Source organism: Musca vetustissima, unplaced genomic scaffold (genome assembly GCF_032173495.1).
Source record: "Musca vetustissima isolate MV318-11 ecotype Yass unplaced genomic scaffold, APGP_CSIRO_Mvet_v1 utg73186, whole genome shotgun sequence".
In the NCBI taxonomy this organism is placed as follows: Eukaryota; Metazoa; Arthropoda; class Insecta; order Diptera; family Muscidae; genus Musca; species Musca vetustissima.
Genome location: NW_026877857.1, coordinates 454 through 23,431, shown reverse-complemented (window position 1 = coordinate 23,431; position 22,978 = coordinate 454). Strand labels below are relative to the sequence as shown.

At 34.3% G+C, this 22,978-nt stretch overlaps 5 protein-coding genes across 6 annotated transcripts; 3 read left to right on the top strand and 2 right to left on the bottom strand.

The window, feature by feature from the left end:
- Positions 1–5,774: 5,774 nt before the first annotated feature.
- On the top strand, positions 5,775–6,241 carry LOC133322542 (calphotin-like). Its single transcript, XM_061531528.1, has 2 exons — positions 5,775–5,786; positions 5,852–6,241. Exons 1-2 carry the CDS (start codon positions 5,775–5,777, stop codon positions 6,239–6,241), a joined length of 402 nt encoding a protein of 133 aa, XP_061387512.1.
- A 3,096-nt stretch (positions 6,242–9,337) lies between these two features.
- LOC133322539 (larval cuticle protein F1-like) lies at positions 9,338–9,802 on the bottom strand. The gene is made up of 2 exons (XM_061531526.1): positions 9,791–9,802; positions 9,338–9,727 (listed from the first exon to the last, which is right to left on the bottom strand). Exons 1-2 carry the CDS (start codon positions 9,800–9,802, stop codon positions 9,338–9,340), a joined length of 402 nt encoding a protein of 133 aa, XP_061387510.1.
- A 7,364-nt stretch (positions 9,803–17,166) lies between these two features.
- LOC133322538 (cuticle protein-like) lies at positions 17,167–17,637 on the top strand. Of its 2 annotated transcripts, XM_061531525.1 has the most exons (3): positions 17,167–17,178; positions 17,245–17,431; positions 17,510–17,637. In XM_061531525.1, exons 1-3 carry the CDS (start codon positions 17,167–17,169, stop codon positions 17,635–17,637), a joined length of 327 nt encoding a protein of 108 aa, XP_061387509.1. The 2 variants fall into 2 exon arrangements, with proteins under 2 accessions (XP_061387509.1, XP_061387508.1); XM_061531524.1 differs by having other exon boundaries at positions 17,245–17,637.
- A 1,700-nt stretch (positions 17,638–19,337) lies between these two features.
- Positions 19,338–19,756, bottom strand: LOC133322537 (uncharacterized). The gene is made up of 2 exons (XM_061531523.1): positions 19,745–19,756; positions 19,338–19,676 (listed from the first exon to the last, which is right to left on the bottom strand). Exons 1-2 carry the CDS (start codon positions 19,754–19,756, stop codon positions 19,338–19,340), a joined length of 351 nt encoding a protein of 116 aa, XP_061387507.1.
- A 2,099-nt stretch (positions 19,757–21,855) lies between these two features.
- On the top strand, positions 21,856–22,328 carry LOC133322540 (larval cuticle protein F1-like). Its single transcript, XM_061531527.1, has 2 exons — positions 21,856–21,867; positions 21,936–22,328. Exons 1-2 carry the CDS (start codon positions 21,856–21,858, stop codon positions 22,326–22,328), a joined length of 405 nt encoding a protein of 134 aa, XP_061387511.1.
- Positions 22,329–22,978: the final 650 nt, after the last annotated feature.

The window sequence follows — 22,978 nt, the reverse complement described above, 5'->3', positions numbered from 1 at the left end:
TAAAAATACAAAATTTGATACAAGTTGGATTTAGGTGTACAGATAGAACTGGAGTCTTGAAATTGGGAATTAAAATGACTGTTGAAGTGTACGATTGAGGAGTTCAGGAAATTCGTACTTATGGGTACGAAACTACTAAATGTTAATAAATTTAGTACAATTTGGATTTTGGGTGAACGGATAGAGCTGACCTGAAATTAGGAATTAAAATTACTGTTGGGATTGAGCTATAGGGACAGACCCAGTAGAAAATACTCTCTTGCGTGATAATTTCATTGACGAAACGTTAACGAAATTTATGGAATTGTCATTCATGACTAAACACATGATATGTCGTCGAAAATGTCGTTCTTCTCGAAATATGAAAACAAAACAAAAAATAGTCTTAATCGAGTGTACTATGAAATATTGACAGAAATGAAGAGAAAAATGTTTCTGAAAAAATATACAGTGAGTGTAAAAAGTATTTTGCCTCAATAAAAATTTGAAAAAATTCCAACATATACGTCTGAAGCCAGCAAACTAAAGATGTAAAATGAGTTATGTATGATGGAGTACATTTGTGGACATATTTAGATCGTATTTCTGCAAGAATCACAGCGAAAGACCTATTGGTCTCGAAGATATCGGCCGAAATATATAATAATCCAAAAATGTTTATCACAAAAAAGTATTTTGTTTTTTATTATTATTTTAGAAAAAATTGTTACATTGAACACGTTTGGTCTTTTTATAGTTACAATTGCGGTTAACCACATACTATAAGCGATTTGACCACGATTCCATTACATCATGGCATTTTTTCGTGGGTATTTTCTCACATTTACATTCAATACATTCTCCATCAGTATTTCATTTAATATTTGGTATTTTCTCGTCCTAATCTTAAGATGAGAGTATTAAACATAGTCATTGCGGCTTCAAAACATCCCAAATATGTTTAGAATAATAAAGAAGAGGTTTTGCAAAATATAATGCGAGGACAGAACCTTAGAAACTATAAAAACCAAAATCCGACAAACAAATTATTTAAAAAAAACCGCGAAACCCAAATTTTTTGACTTCGAAATTTGTATGGTCCAGTAATATTGATCTAGGAACCAATATATGCAATGTAAATACCAATAAGGGGGTCAGATTCAAAGATGTGAACAGTTCTAAAGCAATAGTAATAAAAACCAATACATGAAGTTGGGAGAAAACATCATTATTCGTCAAATCCTATTGTCTTTTGAAAAACTGTGGTTGCTGGTGGCGAATACGCATTCTATATTTTATCTCCGATTAACACCATCAGTTGCGAATAAAATGCAGTAGGGAATAAACGGGTCGATGTATTTATTTTCGAAATAAGATGTATTTCTATTGCCAGAAAACCGTCCATATATTTGAATCTGACCTCCTTATCGCTATTTTCATCGTATATTTTGGTTCCTAGATCAGTAAAAATGAACCATAAAGTTTTCGAAGTTAGAAAAATGGGGTTTAGCGATATTTTGTTTAAATAATTTGTTTGTCGGATTTTGGTTTTAATAGTTTTTAAGGTCCTGTCCTCGCGATATATTTTGTAAAACCTCCTTTTTATTATTCTTAACATATTTGGGATGTTTTGAAGCCCCGACGACTATATTTAATGCTCTGATTTTGAGATTAGGACGAGAAATTACCAAATATTGAATGAAATGTTGCTGCAGAATGTATTGAACGTAAATGTGAGAAAATACTCGCGAAAAAATGCCGTGGTTTATTGGAATCGTTGCCAAATCGCTTATAGTATGTCGTTACCCGCAATGGTAACCACAAAAAGACCAAACGTGTTCTATGTAACAATTTTTTCTAAAATAATAATAAAAAGCAAAATACTTTTTGTGATAAAAATTTTTGGATTGTTATATATTTCGGCCGATATCTTCGAGACCAATAGGTCTCTGTGATTCTTGCAGAAATACGATCTAAATATGTCCACAAACGTACTCCATTATACATAATTCATTTTACATCTTTAGTTTGCTGGCTTTAGGCGTATAAATTGGAATTTTTTCAAATTTTTGTTGAGGCATAAGAAATTTAGGTTAAATTTAAATATATACGAATTAAGAATCTCGGTTAAAATAGGTAAGTTTAACGGAATAGATAATTATTTGTATCATTTCTTAAATGCTTTCTTTTACTCTTAGGATGGGGCAAATAAATGGCAATTGGTGAAATATTGTAAGTAATATCTGAAAGAGGTTTCATATTTTAAAGCGTTTTAATGTTGTTGTTTCTGTACGATGATGTTAAAATGGAGAAAATTATCTCGACAACTTATCATGCAATGTGTTTATTTATATTATTATAAACGTAAATGCAATGTATAATTCTTGTTATATAATAAATTACATGCTATAAAAATATAAATGGAAAATGTATATGTATATTTTTATTTGAATTTTTAATGGGGTATGATTGATGACAATGGGTATTCAGTCGTCAACGACTGTGTAAACGACATAGTCGATGATAGTCGTCAACGAAAAGTAGGGAGTTTTGTCGCCGTTGTTGTCGTCAACGACAACTTCGCTTACCTTGTCGCCCAAGTTGTCTTGCATGAATACTGCGACACTTGTGTGAAAATTTCGTCAAGGATCTCACATTGTTGTCTGCAAAGTGTCTTCAAGGAATTGCCATTGTCTTGCACGATTCGTTAATGTTGTCTGCAAGACACTTTCTACTGGGAATATGAAAACAAAATAAAAATATAAATGGAAAATGTATATGTATATTTTAATTTTAATTTTTAATGGGGTATGATTGATGACAATGGGTATTCAGTCGTCAACGACTGTGTAAACAACATAGTCGATGATAGTCGTCAACGAAAAGTAGGGAGTTTTGTCGCCGAAGTTGTCGTCAACGACAACTTCGCTTACCTTGTCGCCCAAGTTGTCTTGCATGAATACTGCGACACTTGTGTGAAAATTTCGTCAAGGATTTCACATTTTTGTCTGCAAAGTGTCTTCAAGGAATTGCCATTGTCTTACACGATTCGTTAATGTTGTCTGTAAGACACTTTCTACTGGGATATGGCATAAGAAATGGAAATTGTACTGATTTAGATTTTAACGGTAAAGTAAATGAAACATAAAGTAATAAAATTTTGAATTGAGTCAGGTCACTAGAGGAAATATAAAATAATTATTATTGTATATGAAATACCATGTATAATAAAGGTGGGAGTAGAATTTCTTAGAACAAATGTGTATATTTCAAAGTATATTATATATGGTCTTATCTCCTATACATAAGACCATATATAACTTAACATGTAATGTTAAGTAAACCTTAGTGGTACGTCAAAGTGTCTCTGAGGATTGAGGTATCGAAAAAGTACGTTAAATTTATTTATAGAGGTCAGAGATTTTAAGAATATCAATACTTTTCAATTTAGTCCAAAAGTAGGTGTCTGAACCGATTTGAACAAAAGGAGTGGACAAATTTGGATAATTCTCAAAATTTCATGTTAACCTGACAATTTATGGGTCTTTGGTGTAGAAAATATCAAAGCTATATCTAAATCTGAAATTAAATTTTCAAAATATCTATACGATTTGAGCTTGGTCCTTGAAACTTTATTTCATATCATTCGGATAATAAATACGGTCATGATTTTTTTTTCATATAAGACGTACAAATTTTCAAAATTTAAACCCTTTGCGTGGGATCTACTCGAAGGTGTGGACAAATTTGGATCATTTTCAGCACAGTTTTGACCAATTTGTGCGTTTGAAAAATAAATATTACGGTATGTAGAGAATGGATCAAACCGGACATTCCATTCGCTTAATATTGGATTTACAGTATTTTTCGGTTAATTGGTTTCCCCGCTTAATTGATGAGACAAAAAATATTGCATACGAAAACACATGTAAATTTCCTCGGACAATTAAACCCTGTTAATTGATTTTCCCGTCTAATTGGTTCCAAATTCATGTAATCAAAAATAAATTTCCTCATATATTTTTCCGGTTAATTGCATTATTATTGAAAAATAATCTGTCATTTTCGTGGACCCATTGTTTGAGAATATGCAAAGAATCACTTTCTGAACCCATTTATGCATGTCCGGCCGTCCGTCTGTTGTGTTAAATTGTAAACAAAGTACATGTCCCATGTATAATCCGATTTAGATGCAATTTTATACACCAAATTTATTCGGCCCAAGAACGAACAATATTGAAATTGAGAAAAATCGGTTCAGATTTAGATATAGCTTTTACATTTTTCTGCGAGAAGGTCGGCTCTCCCTATGTAGAATCCAAAATGCCTACAAAAGGTCCAGACTGGACAATTTCTCATTTTCTTTGGAAATAGGTAAGGGTTGAAACTTTAGGCTCATAAAGTTAGATAAATGAAAAACTAATGGAAATATCGTGTCTTTTGCGATTGGGTCCTTGGAATGTTAGAAAATAATCTGGAAATACATTGCCAAATAATGCCCTTTCCCGATTAAATTTTCAAGATATTTGAACCTCTAGATCAAGTAGAAGGCTAAATGATAATATCCTAAATACAGAGTTTAAAAGGTACATAGATTTACTAATAAAGACCCATTGTTTGAGAATATGCAAAGAATCACTTTCTGAACCCATTTATGCATGTCCGGCCGTCCGTCTGTTGTGTTAAATTGTAAACAAAGTACATGTCCCATGTATAATCCGATTTAGATGCAATTTTATACACCAAATTTATTCGGCCCAAGAACGAACAATATTGAAATTGAGAAAAATCGGTTCAGATTTAGATATAGCTTTTACATTTTTCTGCGAGAAGGTCGGCTCTCCCTATGTAGAATCCAAAATGCCTACAAAAGGTCCAGACTGGACAATTTCTCATTTTCTTTGGAAATAGGTAAGGGTTGAAACTTTAGGCTCATAAAGTTAGATAAATGAAAAACTAATGGAAATATCGTGTCTTTTGCGATTGGGTCCTTGGAATGTTAGAAAATAATCTGGAAATACATTGCCAAATAATGCCCTTTCCCGATTAAATTTTCAAGATATTTGAACCTCTAGATCAAGTAGAAGGCTAAATGATAATATCCTAAATACAGAGTTTAAAAGGTACATAGATTTACTAATAAAGAGCACTAAAATGAAACGGCTTAATCTAGATTCCTGAAATTTTGTATTTGGGTTAGTATTTTAAGATTCTAATGAGTAATTCAAAAATTATATCTTTGAATTACTCATATATCTTTGAATGTAACGATTCATACATTCCAATATACACATTCCAATTGTTTGGTGCAGATTAGTGAGGTTCATCAAATACGTGACTAAATTTAATTGAAATCACATTACATTTGTTTTTATAGATTTGATATACATTTTTCATAACTGCTACTGGTCTATATTCCTATACATAAATACATATTAATCAATTAAATTCAGAAATTGTATTTCGTACACGAAATTCATAATGTGATATAGAGGTCTACTAATATTGCCCTACTTATACGATGAACAAAGTAAACATCAGAAGCATTACCTTTCTCAACACCAATACTACTACATATCATCATATGTACGTGTGTATGTATTGTTCCACACAACTCACTTGAAGGCGTTACGAATTTTAATTGACTTACTTAATGTTAACAACCAAAAACACAACAACTTGACTATTTTGGCTATCGGCTTGCGGGATATATAAAGTTGAGTTTATTCTTAATTCAATATCAATTGTTCTCCAATTAGCAGAGTAACCGCATTTCAAAAAAACATCCAAACAAAATGTTCAAATTTGTAAGTCAAACTGAAAATCAACATATTAAGTAAAAAAATATTAAAAACCTTTTACTTTCCTTTAGGCCGTTGTCATCTTCGCTGTCATTGCTTGTGCTGCTGCCAAGCCTGGTTTGGTTACCCCATTGGCCTACACCGCACCCGCTGCTGTTGTTGCTGCCGCCCCTGCTCCCTTCGTGACTGCCACCAGTAGCCAATATGTTGCCCGTAACTACAATGGTATTACCACTGCTCCAGTTGTTGCCCCCGTTGCTACCCCTGTTGTTGCCAAAACTGTTGCTGCTCCTATTGTTGCCAAGACTTTCGCCGCTCCAGTAGCTGCTGCCTACACCACCCCTGTTGCTGCCGCCTACTCTGCTCCCCTGGTCCCCAAATACGCTGCCACTTATGCCGCACCCTTCGCTTACTCTGCTCCATTGACCTATGCTGCTGCTTCAGCTCCAGTTTTGTTGTAAAAACTTGTTGCTTATGATCGACATGCTTGAACCAAATAAATTATTTACTTAAACTAAAATTTGTTGTTTTCATATTCTTCTATGGAATTTTTAGAATTCCTTGAAAAATGTAGAAGGTTGTTAACAACTTTCCAAATTTTTTAATTGTTGTAAACATGAGCATATGATGAAAACCGAATTCTTCCAACCAATGAGATATCAACAATTTTCTAAGCGAAGATCCTATATGCCTATGGAGAATCCGAAATACCTACAGCAATCGATAAAGTATGCCAGTAATTTTATAATGCGCTTTGTCAAAACCTGTCCCTCAATTGAGTTTATGTGATATGTTTGATGTTTGTGAAAAAATTAAAAAGTTTCTGTTGGATAACAAAAATTAATGTAAACAAACACAATATGGGCGGTGTCGAGCACCAAGGACACCCCTCCACTTTGATACGTCTGTGACTCATCTCATCATGTGATCTGTCTTCATCTTTAATAGTTTGATTCTATTGATGAATTGAAATCTCTGAAACAGCCGAATTTAGTTTAGAGATTCGAGAATTTTGACATTTTAACACTTCAATCATTTCAAGCTTTAACGTTTTTACTGTTACATGCGTTTGATTAAGCTAATTGATTATTAGAGGATATTAAAGGATCTAATGTATCCAAGGCTCTAGTAAATATATCTAAGATGTTATTCTTTCGGTTGCTCTTACGAGCGTGATGTAACCTATAGCAGCATCTTCTCCAAGAACCCCTAATGGAAGTACATGAATTTGTACCTTATTGACAGTAGCAGTCATGGACAGCCAAGAATATTTCGTCAATATTAAATTAGCTGTTTCATAACAATAAGTTCGAAATAAGTTTAAATCTAATGAAAACTGACATAATAATTAAATTAAAAAAAAATGTTGAGGCGGAATATAAGATTTACCTCTTCTCCAGTTATTTCAGATTCAAATTAATTCGCGTTTCAGTAAATGGTTTAACATACAAAAATGGAAATAATTAAAAAACCCGCACAAATCCGCAATACCACATTAGGTTATTTAGATTAATGACGGTTCAATAAACAAATATCAATTTTTATTTCAATTGCCAAACGTTGCCCACGGATTTAATGCTTTCATAACCTCAAAGTTTAAAAATTTCTGCGATCAATCTAAAGTTATGCTTATTTTAATACTATTTTTACACATACACATATGTATAGATACATTTTATGATAAAAAATATCGAATACTTTCTTATTAATTCTTTACTTATAGTTATACTTTTATTTTATTTCCACTTTAAATCTTAACAAGTAACATATCAAATGTATACATTTTTTATGATATTTTAATAATACACGTTTGACAGCTTGTCATATAATGGTATAAGAGATTATGCAAAAACAAAATTAATTTTTATTTGTTTTGGAGTGTTCCTTACTCGATTGTAACTCAAAAGAAGTGATAAGATAATGTGTGAAATTTGACTTTTGGCCAGTAAAATGGTCTGTTTGACCTATAGTGTATTGGGGAGAAGGTGCAAGGAGGGGAGGACTGATGATTCCAGCTTTGGATTCGATCTATGTTAGATAAAAATATTACGCTAAGCAAAGTTTGAATGAAATTTGGATTTTCCTTTCGTATTTTATAAGATGTACAAAGTTTCAAAATGTTGACCCATTATGGAGAGGTACTAGAAAAAGAGGACGATAAGTCCCATCTCCCAACAGCCATCGTTAATATATTAAGTTGTGCAAATTTTGATTTAAATCGGATACTCTGTTGGAATGATATTATAAACGGTGTTTTCTGCACAATTTTTACCCTTTTGCTGTGGAAGTACCGGCAGAAGTGGGTCCAATTTCCCCATGTTCAACCATAACTTGAGTTTAAAAGAAATGTTACTATGTGCACAATTTGGGTCAAATCAGGCATTCCATTAGCCTAATATAAATAATGAAAAATTACCCTTTATGGGAGAAGTACCTGAAAGAATGAACCAATGTGTCCCATCTTAGGACTTGATCTAGTATTGGTAAAGATAATGGGATTATTATAAAATTAATTTTCAACAAAATTTTGATCGTTTGTCGAAGATATTCTCCATCTTCGAACTTGAACTGAGTTTGGAGGAAATATTCCTTCGAGAGTTATCGTGCGCTCCAGCCAGACAGACAAACGGACATTGGGTCTGAAGCCATTATCTATAAGGCTATGCTGTTACCCAAAGAGTTGTAGAAAACAAAGGTTGGCCCATTCCCCATCGTTCTTTGGAATTACCATAACAAAGTATTTTGTGCAAACAATTGGGTCTTAAGTTCCATAACGTCCCTTTAAAACCACAACTCAAAAATCCCGTTCATCTACAACGTTGTGTCTTCGATAATTTGGTCCTTGTAATCCATGAAAATTTTCTGGAAAATACATTGAAGGGTAATGTTTAATGCCGTCTGATGGTAGTATTCGCATTTCCATTATTATGTCAAATATATATATATATATATTATCCCTCGTATAATTTACGTATATTAATAAACAATTATTGTTTCAAATAAAAAAAATAAATGTTAGTTTATGTTAATAATTTATTTGGTCGAGTCATATGGATAATAAGCGTTAAGTTTTTACAACAAAACTGGAGCTGGAGAAGCAGCATAAGTCAAAGTAGCAGAGTAAGCGAATGGAGCGGCATAGGTGGCAGCGTACTTGGCAACAACTGGAGCAGTGTAGGCGGCAGCAACAGGTGTGGTGTATGCAGCAGCTACTGTAGCAGCGAAGGTCTTGGCAACAATGGGTCTTAAGTTCCATAACGTCCCTTTAAACCACAACTCAAAAATCCCGTTCATCTACAACGTTGTGTCTTCGATAATTTGGTCCTTGTAATCCATGAAAATTTTCTGGAAAATACATTGAAGGATAATGTTTAATGCCGTCTGATGGTAGTATTCGCATTTCCATTATTATGTCAAATATATATATATATATATATTATCCCTCGTATAATTTACGTATATTAATAAACAATTATTGTTTCAAATAAAAAAATTAAATGTTCGTTTATGTTAATAATTTATTTGGTCGAGTCATATGGATAATAAGCGTTAAGTTTTTACAACAAAACTGGAGCTGGAGCAGCAGCATAAGTCAAAGGAGCAGAGTAAGCGAATGGAGCGGCATAGGTGGCAGCGTACTTGGCAACAACTGGAGCAGTGTAAGCGGCAGCAACAGGTGTGGTGTAGGCAGCAGCTACTGGAGCAGCGAAGGTCTTGGCAATAATGGGAGCAGCAACAGTTTTGGCAACAACAGGGGTAGCAACGGGGGCAACAACTGGAGCAGTGGCAATACCATTGTAGTTACGGGCAACATATTGGCTACTGGTGGCGGTGACAAATGGAGCTGGAGCAGCAGCAACCACGGCAGCGGGTGCGGTGTAGGCCAATGGAGTAACCAAACCAGGCTTGGCAGCAGCACAAGCAATGACAGCGAAGATGACAACGGCCTAAATGAAATGAATAGGTTTTAATATCTGTTAATAAATATGTAGTTCTTCAGTTTGACTTACGAATTTGAACATTTTGCTTTGAAAGATTTTTTTTTTTTGAAATGTGGTTACTCTGCTAATTGGAGAACTACTGATATTGAATTAAGAAGAAATTCAACTTTATATATCCGGTAGCAGATAGCCACAATTATCGAATTGTTGTGTTTATGTGAGTAAATCATAAACATTGTTTTTTTTTTTTAATTAAAATGCGTAACACATTATGATGAGTTTGTATGGAACAATACATACATAAGCATATCAACATAAAATAGTATTGGTGTGTCAAAGGTATTGGTTCTGATGTTTACCTTGTCCATCGTATATGCGCAGCGTATTCGATAGACCACTATAACATATTACGCATGATCAGAGGCTTCTGCATAATGCTCGATAAAACGGCAGTTTAAATTTAACCCAAAAACGCCACTTAATATCAAAGCTATAAAAACAATTGTATTGTGATTTCAATTCCAAATTGAGTCACGTATTTGATGAACGTCACTTACCTACCGCAAACAATTGGAATGTGTTGTTTGGAATGAATGAAGAATGATTTGTTTAAAAATATTCCTGAATTACTCATCATGGTGTATATAAAATGCAAAAGGAGACTAAATGTGACGACTTCAGCGTATTAGCGCCCCATATATAATATAATTTTCCTGTAATGTATAATATAACTTTTCCTTCTAAGTTTTTTTTAAGGAAATCTTGGATAATTAAATATTAATAAGAAATACAAGTGTGATTATGTTCTATTGGACCGAAAATTTTATACAATTCACCACGAGATGTACTTTCAAAATTCATTCTGTGCTAGAGTAGGTTGCTTATGTTCTAAAAATTTAATACCGCAGTACAGACATTCAGGTCAAAAAACGGAGCAAAAATTTTCAAAGTACTGCAAATTTAACCGGGTCTTATTAAGCTGGACAAAACATAAAAAATGGTAACTTTGGTTTTAGTTGTTCCTCGAAATTGTCCCATTGAGATGAAATTTTGCATAGGAAAAGGTGTAGGTGTCAAGTTTGCTTTAAATCGGTCCAGATTTACACATAGCTCTCATATACAATTTTGTACGTTTTTATATAAATGGAAATTCAAAGCCTCCAAACTAATGTGGAAATTATAAAAATTCCCCTTTCCATTCCGACAAAAAAGCATACATTGTGAAGATTTTTTTTCAATTTTTTGTGCCGCCTCAGAGCAAACAGTGAAAACCCGAAAGGAAAGTAGTAAAGTCGGATTGGGCCGATTATATGATACCCTTCACTACTTGGGTATATTGTACATACGTATCCTTACAATTGCATGTCAATGTTACCTCGAAGAAACATACTCATGTCTTTCTGCAACCTATGATAAATTTAATTTCATTCGGGCAGATTTAGAGTCGTCTGCGTACCGTGGAACAAATTTCAATCAGGCACCCGTTCGAATTACATACGGAAGCTATGGCTGCATCTGCATCAATTTCAACGAAACGTCTCAATTTGCTACGTTGTACAAAATTTCGTGTTAATCGGACAAACATTAGGAGTTTGGTGCACCATTTATGTAAAATCGGACGAATACATATGCATATGTGGAAGCTCACTCGAAATCTGAACCGATTTTCCCGAAACTTTCCACTCATCATTTAAGACTCAATTCAGTACCAAAACACTGCCAAATTTCCTGCAAATCGTAGGATATATAGGGATTTGGTGCACCATTTACATAAAATCGTACGAAAATATATATGGGAGCTGTATTTAAATCTGAGCCGAATTTCGCGAAACTTAACACACATAACTCTAGACTTCATTCAGTACGCTATGCCAAATTTCGTCCAAATCGAAAGATATATAGGGACTTTGGTACACCATTTATCTAAAATCTGGCGAAATTATATATGGGAGCTATATCTAAATCTGAACCGATTTTCACGAAACTTAGCACACATCATTCTGGACTTAATTCAATATGCTATGCCAAAATTCGTGCAAATCAAATGATTTTCAGGGACTTTGGTACACCATTTACCTAAAATCGAGCGAAACTATATATGGGAGCTATATCTAAATCTGAACCGATTTTCACAAAATTAGCACACGTCATTCTAGACTAAATTCAATACGCTATGCCAAAATTCGTGCAAATAAAATGATTTTCAGGGGCTTTGGTACACCATTTACCAAAAATCTGGCAAAACTATATATGGGAGCTATATCTAAATCTGAACCGATTTTCACGAAACTTAGCACACATCATTCTAGACCTAATTCAGTAGGTTATACAGAATTTCGTGCAAATCGAACGTTATATAGGAACTTTGGTGCACCATTTACCTTAAATCGGACGAAAATGTATATGGGAGCTATACCTAAATCTGAAGCGATTTTTCCCAATTTCAATAGGGTTCGTCCTTGGGCCAAAAAAAGTGAGCTGTGCCAAATTTCATCCAAATCGGATCATCAATGCGACCAGTACTTTGTTTACAATTTAACATCAACAGACGGATGGACGGACATGCATAAATCGACTCAGAAAGTGATTCTATGCATATTCTCAAAAGGAACCATGGGTCTACCTCGATTCCTTTTGCCTGTTACAAACATAAGCACAAAGACATAATACCCTGTACCACAGTGTGGTGAAGGGTATAAAAATAAAAAAAAAATCAACGTTTCAGATACATTGGAAAAATTAATTAATTCAGGCTTCAGGTATTCATAGAAAAATGTATTCAAAAAAGTCCACTCTTCATTTCTATTAAAATACGTTCTAAGTCTTGATTTAGATTAGGCGAGTTTACTTGCGGCAAGTCTTTGTTTGTAGGAGAGAGGGGCAAGGGGTATAGAAATGAAAAAAAAATTGCTCGTACCGACAATTTTCTGGCAATTCGTTTTGTGTATTCGTATTTGTTGACATTTTATATTTATTTAAATGTGAAAAAAACTTTTGACATCAAATGAAAACAGAAATATTCTTGAAACCGAATTGCCTTGTATAGACGCATGGAGCAAGTTCAAAAGAGAACGATAAAAATTGCCGCAAGTAAACTCGCCTAATATAAATCAGGACTAAGTATTGAAAATCGAGAGGGACCTTTATGTGCAGGAGGACCTAATTATAGCCACAATACCAAAACAAGATGGAAACTTTTATGTGGATAGGTATTATATCGAAACAAGTTCAAATATCGAAAACGTTCTGCAGAAATGTTTTTCATCCTCCAAGAACGCAGAATGCCAAACCATTTCTATGAGAATATTCGGTTAAAACTTTAAAAAATCGAAGAAGGCACGACCTATTCGTCAAATTTCTTTAACAATGTTTATCATCCTCCAAGATCAAGGAATGTCTAATTACAGCCACTTCGGTGGATGAATGCATATGAAACCTTTAAAAAAAATCCGAAAATATGGCGAGCCAATATCGACAATTTTGTCCCTTCTTCAAGTAAGAATTTTCCAAAATACCGAATATTGTGAGGTACCGTTATGTGCGAAAATACTAAAATTTGGACCGATATATCCAATTTTGCAATCCCAAACATCATAAGTTCAAAGATCTATCGGGGTTAACTCGACATTAAAGTCATTTGGATTGGAAAATGTATCTACGAATTTTAACTACGAGGGCGGTTCGGAAACTTCTTTGCCTATAAATGAAAGAGAATAGTTAGTTTTGTCAAAACTATTTTTATTTTTCAATAATCTCCTGAAACTTCCATACACACAATCCAACGCTTTTCTAGCAATTCTATCCCTTGATTAAAATAGTTTTCCTCAATGTTTCAAAATAGTGGTTTACAACTGTAATTGCATCTTCATTTGAGATAAAACGCTTGCCAAGAAGGAATTTTTTAGATTTGGAAATGTGTTAGGTGAAAGTGCTCCTTCAAATGCAACATTAAACAATTGGTTTGCTGAATTTAAACATGGTCGTACAAGCATTGAAGATGAACCACATAGTGAACGTCCAAAAACAGTAACAACAAAATAAATTGTAGCCATAGTGCGTGATATGGTATTAAGGGGACCCCCCATTCTCCGTGTCAAAAAATTAATTTAGTTTTTTATTTAATTCGAATCTACACTAATTTAAGAATGTCCCTACAAAATTTCAAGTGAAAATCTCAAGAAATCTTGAAGATATACCCGATTTATAGCGTCAGCGTCAAGTGACGGCAAGAGTGATTCTCAAACTTTAAACGCATTTTTCTCGAGGCAATGTTTTTACGAATGACGGGCATGATAACTCAAAAACTAATAATCCAAACGTTTCCAAATTTTGATACGTTCATCTAGGAGTGTATAGCTATCATATGCACTAGGATAAAGCCAATCGGTAATGAACTTCCTTATTATACCCTACACAACTATGTTGTCAGGGTATTATAGCTTTGTGCAGCCCCAAGAGTTTGTAACGCCGCAAAATATTGGTCCTAGGCCCACCTTTAAGTATACCGATCGTCATATCTCGACTAGCTGAGTCGATCTAGACATGTGTGTCCGTCCGTAAACACGACACAGACCACAGTTATGGACCAATCTTCACGAAATTTTGCATGTAGGATGGGTTCGGCCCAATGAAGATCCCTATGGTTTTTGGCAAAGATCGGTTAATATTTAGGGGATGAAATGGACCAAATACTAAATTTTTGTCTGTTTTTCTGCTCGCTCCAGAGGCTTCAATTATGGCCTAAAACATCTCGAATTTTTACATGGAGAAGGGGATTGGTCCTAAGAATACGCATGCCTATTTTGATAAAGATCGGAAAATATTTAGCGGGTCAAATGGACCCTGACTTTTGTGTGAAAAATGACAAAATTTGTATTCTATAGCGTATATATTCACTCCTGAAGGACATACACCCGCGAAGTTGATAGTATATCCAAAAGGAGTTGTTGACCTTTAAATTGATTCCAATAATATTGTCGTATGTACTCGGATGTGGGAGTTACACTTAAATATTTACGGGTGCTTACATATTTAGATATTATTTAGTAACCCATTACCCCATTAGAGGGCGGAAATATAGCGCTGATCGCTTTGAAATGTTCCATGAGGTTCTAGTTATGGTCAAGGACAATGCCTATAATTTTCGCTGATGATCAGATAATAATATTGGAATGAAGAGGACCGAAAACTTAATTTGTTTGTGTTTTTTCCAAGTCGATCTACAGGCCACAATTGAAAGCTCAACATCACAACATAACCCACGGTAAAGAGAATCTGGACAAGTACAGCCCTCGTCTACTATATTTCTTGACATCTAGTCGGTCTAGATGGTGCAAATATCTCGAAATATTGCCCAAGCTCTGAATATAGAATCATAGAAAGTTAGATTTTCGTTGAAGTTGTGTAGGGTATCATATGGTCGGCCCCGTCCGCTCACTGTTTTTTTAACTTAGTGTGTGTTTTTTAAAAAATAGACGAATTTCCAAAATAAAATAAATAAAAATTTAACCATTTTGTTAATTTTGGAGCGAAGTCAATAGTCCTAGTTCATACGAGAGCCAGACATGTACTCTTTCTAACACCCTTGAATTTCCGGATTCCGATTTTCCAGTGAGGAGTTGTCATGCAACAGTAAGGACTTTTCTTTAATCACTAAAAACAACAACAAAACAAAAACAACAAAATATTACTAATCATTTTTCTTCTCTTTTAAATATTCAATTATATATGTGTAAAGTTACAAACCTGCATTGGCATTCATTTACCAGCCCAATGAAATTTAAATTCCCCTTAAATGATCGACGAATAAAAGTCATTATGCATTTCTTGACTCGATAAACCTTTTTTATGTAAATATTTAATGACAGCACGCATTTCTAATTTTTCCATTGTAAAAGAATTGCGTATGCTTCTTTTTGGGAACACCTGTTTCTATATGAAGGAGTTCGAAAGAGATCGAAACAACATTTAAAATGTGTTCATAACAGGGATGGAAGTTTCCAAAACAATTAACTTTTTTCTGTTTTTGTGCTAGGATAAGAAGCTTTCGAGCTGCCCTCGTAACAAAATCGATGGACTTAAGGTCAATTGTCGAAAATCTTAAGTATAACATATTTTAATGAAATTTATTACCCACTAAAAACCTGTAATATACCTCCTTCGTTTGGGAAATGAGCCAAGGTCCACACAAAAATCCTACAGTGAACTAGGACCATTGTATGAACGTTTTCCAAAAAGTGAAAATAAACATTCTGTTTTCGCCAATATATTTCCTTGATGTAATAAAAATATGTCTGTAATATCGTTGTCTTAAATATCGTGACGTTTTATTGGGAAGCGACATGACCTTACGTGTACTCAAACGAATTATTTGAGTGGTTAAAACCAAATTATCATTATAATCGGGTGGGTAAACGTAGATCATATAAAATTTCCTTGACAAAACGAAGGACATTGTAACTTAATTCCAAAATACCACCTATTGTATTTCCACTTCACGTTTTGTACTTCTTTATAGGTTTGTTTATTACTGTTGGTTTCGTTGTAGTTCTTTACTACAAATGTTCGGTCATATCACCCTTCATAAAATGAATACTAAGTCGCATGTCCTTGACTTTCAATGTTCTTGAATTTCGTAATACACTTGACGAAATTTTAATTTTTTTGTTTTAGTTTGTCGTCATCAAAACCATTGAAATGGAAGAAGAAGCGTAAAAGTATAAACAAAACAACTAAAATGACATACCAAAGCATAACTATGAATAATACTCTAAATAGCGGATTAACTTGACAATTAACATACCGAAATACGTCGGGTAATTGCTACGTGTTCGGCATTTTATTGACTACAGCGATGATATGTTGTACGATGTGTATTATATGATTCCGGTAGTTTTTTATGATGTGATTTATTTATTTCACCACCATTTGATTGTAATGAATGGCTAAAATAAATAAAATAAAATAAAATATTACTTTAAAAAAATAATACAAAATATTGGTTATTACTGGAATTTAGTTAAAGAACAATTTTAAAGGACTATTATATTTATTAGCGTAGATTTTTAAAAGACAATTACAATAATGAGCGTGAATTTGTTAAAGAATATTTTTAAAGGATTGTTGCAATTACATACACTGGTGGTCAAAACTGACGCAACTAAAATTGCAAGGACAAAAAATGAATGTCAATATTTTCTTCCTACACACAGACAAACAATAGTTTTGAAACAAAAAACTGGTTCATAAATGCAGAAACTCTCGTCTGTCAGGGGTAAATTTTATTCAAGTTAAGAACTTTTTAATGCAAATTAAGGCTGTCGTCTGTCTATGGTATTAGTTTGTATTCTCGGCCGGAATATAAATTTGAGCTTCCACAGCGACACAATTATCAGTTATCACTTTGTTGAGCTAGCAACTAAAACAAATTCCCTAACTTTTCAAAAATGTTCAAATACGTAAGTTCTGGTTAAATATGGAATTGAGAAAATATGTTTTTTAACGAGATGATATATTCCCTACAGGCTGTTGTTATCTTTGCCGTTATTGCCTGTGCTGCTGCCAAGCCTGGTTTGGTTACACCATTGGCCTACACCGCCCCAGCTGCTGTTGTTTCTGCCGCTCCAGCTCCTGTCGTCACTGCCACCAGTAGCCAATTTGTAGCCCGTAACCACAACGGTATTGTCTCCGCACCAATTGTAGCCCCCGTAGCTGCACCTGTTGTCGCTAAAACTGTAGCTGCTCCCATCGTTGCTAAGACCTTCGCTGCTCCTGTTGCTGCTGCCTACACCGCTCCTTTAGCTGCTCCAGTTGTTGCTAAAACCATTGCTGCCCCTGTAGCTGCCGCTTATGCCGCTCCATTGACTTATACTGCCCCATTGACTTATGCTGCAGCCCCTGCTCCAGTTTTATTGTAAACATGGCCATATATCGAGACTGACAATGACAAATTTGAATAATAACATCTAAAAAAAACATAATTTATTAAAAAAAATATTTTTTATATTTTGTGAATGACTATCGTATGCTATGAGGCGATAACGCTTAACTGTCACACGCAAGCTTTCGCTATTTCGCACGATAGTATATAAGCTATCGGCAAAACGGCTCAATTTCGAGTTTCTGGACTTTAAAGTCGAATCCACCAAAGAAAAATGTAAAGGCGTTTCAAATATCGAGTTAAACCCATTTGCGTTGACAGAAATTTTCAAATACCATCTAAAGAGTATATCACTGTTCATAATATTTATTACCTAGGGAGAATCTAAAAAAAAAACAAATTTCAGATAAATTTCCAAATGCTCGAAATCATCGAAAATTGGGGAAAACGTTATATTGGGAATATGAAATCTCTACCAAATATTGTCGATCTTTTCCTTGAAGGCTGATTACAACAGACACGCGGAACTTAATATAGTGGGTGGAGGGCATACAAAATTTGTCAACGTAAATCGATCACTTTTCATACGGAGTTGTTTTCTTATAATCGTTAAACTACTCAAACTAAAATCGCATACATTATTTTTGTGTATAAATTTTAAATTATATTTGCTTTAAAAATTGTATGTTAATTATTTTGTTTAATTTTCGCGAAACAGATGGTATTTGTTTACGTTTTTTCACAGTGTTGATTAATGTTTTCTTACTTCCACATTCCAAAACGATTCGTTACGTGTCGACTCTCAGAATTAGAAAATTCCGAACGATCGGAATTATTTTCGATACGCAATTATTTCTCTATCGACTCCCAGCATCAGCCCCCTGACTTTAATACCAGATGTGTATATTTCGGAACTCTTTACAGTCTTCATGGTAGAGTTGGGAAGTTCCGGAACGAACTAGTTCATTGGAACTATTCCGAGAAAGGAACGATCGGAACTAGTTCCAGCTCTTTAATTAATATAGTTCCTTTTTCTTATCTCGTTCCTTTTTGATATCGTTGTTTTTTCTTTTCCTTTTTTGTGTTCTTTTATTTCTGATCTCGTTATGTTATCATTTTTGCACAATTTTCAATTTTTGCATTTATTAACAAATTAAAACGGAACTATGTGAGCGGAAAATGGAGCAAAGGAAATATATGGATCAAAGGAACTATATGGAGCAAGGAAACTATATTGAAAAAAAAAAACGAAAAAAAAAACAAAAAGGACGTTGAAAGCGAGTGATTCAAAGGAACTATATAGGAGTCGGAACTATATGGAGCAAAAGAACTGTATGGAGTAAATCAAGTATATGGAGCAAAGGAACTACATTAAAGAACTAGTTCCTTTTTGAAAAAGGAACGAGAAAGATCGATCCGCTACATGAACTAGATGGCCCAACTCTACTTCGTGGAAGTTTTATGTGTGTATTTTACGAAATTTATATCAAGGATGCATTCATAAAAGTTTATTTAAAAGTTTGAAAAGACATCAATGGTATATTAAGTCTTTCTACATACCCATTTGTTATTAGTCCTTCGTGGTATAATTTCAACCCGCTATTTAACATGATATCCTACGATCTGAATTTGTACCATATTTAACAAAAGAAAATTATTTAAAAGACAAAATAGAGTTTTGTTTAATAAATTAATTTTTTCTAGTTTATTGATCAAATTCACAATGGCCAGTCAGGGTTAAGGTATTGTCAAATTATTTACAACAAAACTGGGGCAGCAGCATAAGTCAATGGAGCAGTGTATGACAATGGAGTGGCATAAGCAGCAGCTAGCAGCAAATGTCTTAGCCACCAAGGGAGCAGCAACAGTTTTGGCAACGACAGGGGTAGCAACGGGAGCAACAATTGGTGCGGAGACAATACCATTGTGGTTACGGGCAACAAATTGGCTACTGGTGGCAGTGACGACAGGAGCAGGAGCGGCAGCAACAACAGCAGCTGGGGCGGTGTAGGCCAATGGGGTAACCAAACCGGGCTTGGCAGCAGCACAAGCAATGATGGCAAAGATAACAACAGCCTGTAGGGTACATATTGTAAAATTAAACAAAAATCCTTTTTTTAATTCAATATTTCGGTCGAACTTACGAATTTGAACATGTTTGAAAAGTTAGGGGATTTGTTTTAGTTGCTAGCTCAACAAAGTGTTAACTGATAATTATGTCGCTGTGGAAGCCCACATTTATATCCCTGTAAACAAACAATGATGGATTGAACATCACATTCAATGACTTTCATATGTTTTGTTGTTGTTGATAATAACATAACGACAAACCAAAATTTCGTGGACTTCTTCATTAATTACTAAAATGCTACACAAACAATATAAAGTGTGCGCAGAGAATTTATAATTATTTTTATTTAGAGTATTTGTTGCGGTGTATAGCCATTCTACACGTAGATTTTAATCGATTTTTTTAAGAATTTTTTGGACGGTCTATAACAGCTATAAGTATTTAATTTACAAGAACTATCACAACTATAATATTATTTAACAGGGACTATCACAGACATAAACGTTTTACACCGACTATCACAACTAGACCCACCTTTAAGTATACCGATCGCCATATCTCGACTAGCTGAGTCTATCTAGACATGTGTGTCCGCCCGTCCGTCTGTCCATTATAATTTGTAAACACGATACAGGCCACGGTTATGGACCAATCTTCACGAAATTTTGCATGTAGGATGTGTTCGGCCAAATGAAGACTCCTATTGTTTTTGGTAAAGATCGGTTAATATTTAGGGGATGATATGGACCAAATACTTAATTTGCGTCGGTTTTTCTGGTAGCTCCAGAGGCCGCAATTATGACCCAATCATCTCGAAAAAATATAAAATATAAATATTTACAGGTGCTTACGTACTCATATATTATTAATTATTAAACCAATACCTAGAGGGCGGAAATATAGCTCTGATCGCATTAAAATGTTCCATGAGGTTCCTCTACAATTTTCGGTGATGAACAGGTAATAATTTTGGGATGAAGTGGACCGAAAACTCATTTTTCGTGATTTTTTCGATTCAATCTACAATTATAAGCCGAACATCGCACGGTGAAGGGCATATGGACAAGTAATTACCCAGGTCCGAAATAAAAATCCGCAGAAAGATAGAGTTCTATGATAGTTGTGTATGGTATCGTATGGTCGGCCCCGTCTCCGCTCACTGGTTTTATTTTTGTAAAGGCCATTTAACAAGGATCACAGCTATAAACGTGGATATTTTAAAGGATATTTAACAAGGTCTATCAAGGCTAGCATCGATTTTTTAAAGACTACAAGAGTGTATTTTAAGAGGCTATTAAAGATATAAATTTGTATTTTTAAAGAATTGTTTAAAAGGATACTGCAGTATTAAGAGTGGAATTTTAAAAGAAAATTGTTTAAAAAATCTGTTTTTTATTAATGATGATTTTGTTTTAGAAAAACAACAAACTGGGAGTAAGCACTTTTTAAGGGCTTAAGTGCTTAGTCCTGATTTATATTAGGCGAGTTTACTTGCGGCAATTATTATCGTTCCCTTTTGAACTTGCTTCATGCGTCTATACAAGGCAATTCGGTTTCAAGAATATTTCTGTTTTCATTTGATGTCAAAAGTTTTTTTCACATTTAAATAAATATAAAATGTCAACAAATACGAATACACAAAACGAATTGCCAGAAAATTGTCGGTACGAGCAATTTTTTTCCATTTCTATTCCCCTTGCCCCTCTCTCCTAAAGTCAAAGACTTGCCGCAAGTAAACTCGCCTAATCTAAATTGGGACTTACTTTTTAATAATATTTCTTCTAAACTCCAAACACAAAGTGTTCACATTATTGTTGTTGGTGTTTAATAAATGTCGAACACCAATAAAAACGTAAAATAAAATAATTATGCGTCGAAAAAAATACCCAAAATTATACTAATTAGAAATTCCTGACGCATGCTTGTTTTATTTTATTTTTGGTAGCATTTTAGTAATTAATTAACAAATAAGTAAAACCGCGGGATTTTAGTAGATTTTGTCGTTTAACTTACCAGCGAAAAAATTCAAAAACATTTAAGTAAGTCATTGAATGTGACATTCAATCTACATTTGTTTGTTTCTATTTTCTACCGGAATATAAATTTGAGCTTCCACAGTGACAGAATTATCAGTTATCACTTTGTTGAGCTAGCAACTAAAACAAATCCCCTAACTTTTCAAACATGTTCAAATTCGTAAGTTCAATAGAAATATTGAATTGCAAAAAAGGATTTTTGTTAATTTTTTAATATGTTCCCTACAGGCTGTTGTTATCTTTGCCGTTATTGCTTGTGCTGCTGCCAAGCCCGGGTTGGTTACCCCATTGGCGTATACCGCCCCAGCTGCTGTTGTTGCTGCCGCTCCAGCTCCTGTCGTCACTGCCACCAGTAGCCAATTTGTAGCCCGTAACCACAACGGTATTGTGTCCGCACCAATTGTTGCCCCCGTAGCTGCCCCTGTTGTCGCTAAAACTGTTGCTGCCCCTATCGTTGCCAAGACTTTTGCTGCTCCCGTTGCTGCTGCCTACACCGCTCCTTTAGCTGCTCCAGTTGTCGCTAAAACCATTGCTGCCCCAGTAGCCGCCGCTTATGCTGCACCATTGACCTATACTGCCCCATTGACTTATGCTGCAGCCCCAGCTCAAGTTTTGTTGTAAATGTATCACATATCAAGGCTGACAATGACAAATTTGAACAATAACGATTAAATAAAAATATAATTTATTTAAAAAAAAATATATATTACGTTTTTCACATATTTTGAATGAATATTTCGGCGCCACAATACCAACAAATCTATACATATAAAATAGAACAAAATGTGTTTGTTTGTATGTTACCGATAGACGCCAAAACCGCTGAACAAATGAGATTTACACTGTATGTCAGGGCATGCCCTGAAAGTAACATAGGCTATATAAACGTTTAAATTTCCGCGTGGATGCGGAGTTATAGCATCAATAGTAAACATACCTCAAAATTTCTGAACATGTAATATGCGTTTATCTTAAGAACGGTTACAGATACCGTTTTCAAAATTTGCCTGTATAACGAAGGTGTGGATACACACCATCCATACAAAAATGAGCATAGTACGATCTACGGAAAATGCACTTTTTACTGCATTTTAAAAACCAGCATATTGAACATTGAAACTATTTTGTTTGTAGACTCTAAAAATGCTTAAAAGATTTGACAGCTATGCTACATAAACTTCAAAGATTTCCCGAGGATGCGGTGTTATAGCATATATACACCTCAAATTTATGCACCTCAAAATTATGAACATGTAGTTTGTGTATATCTT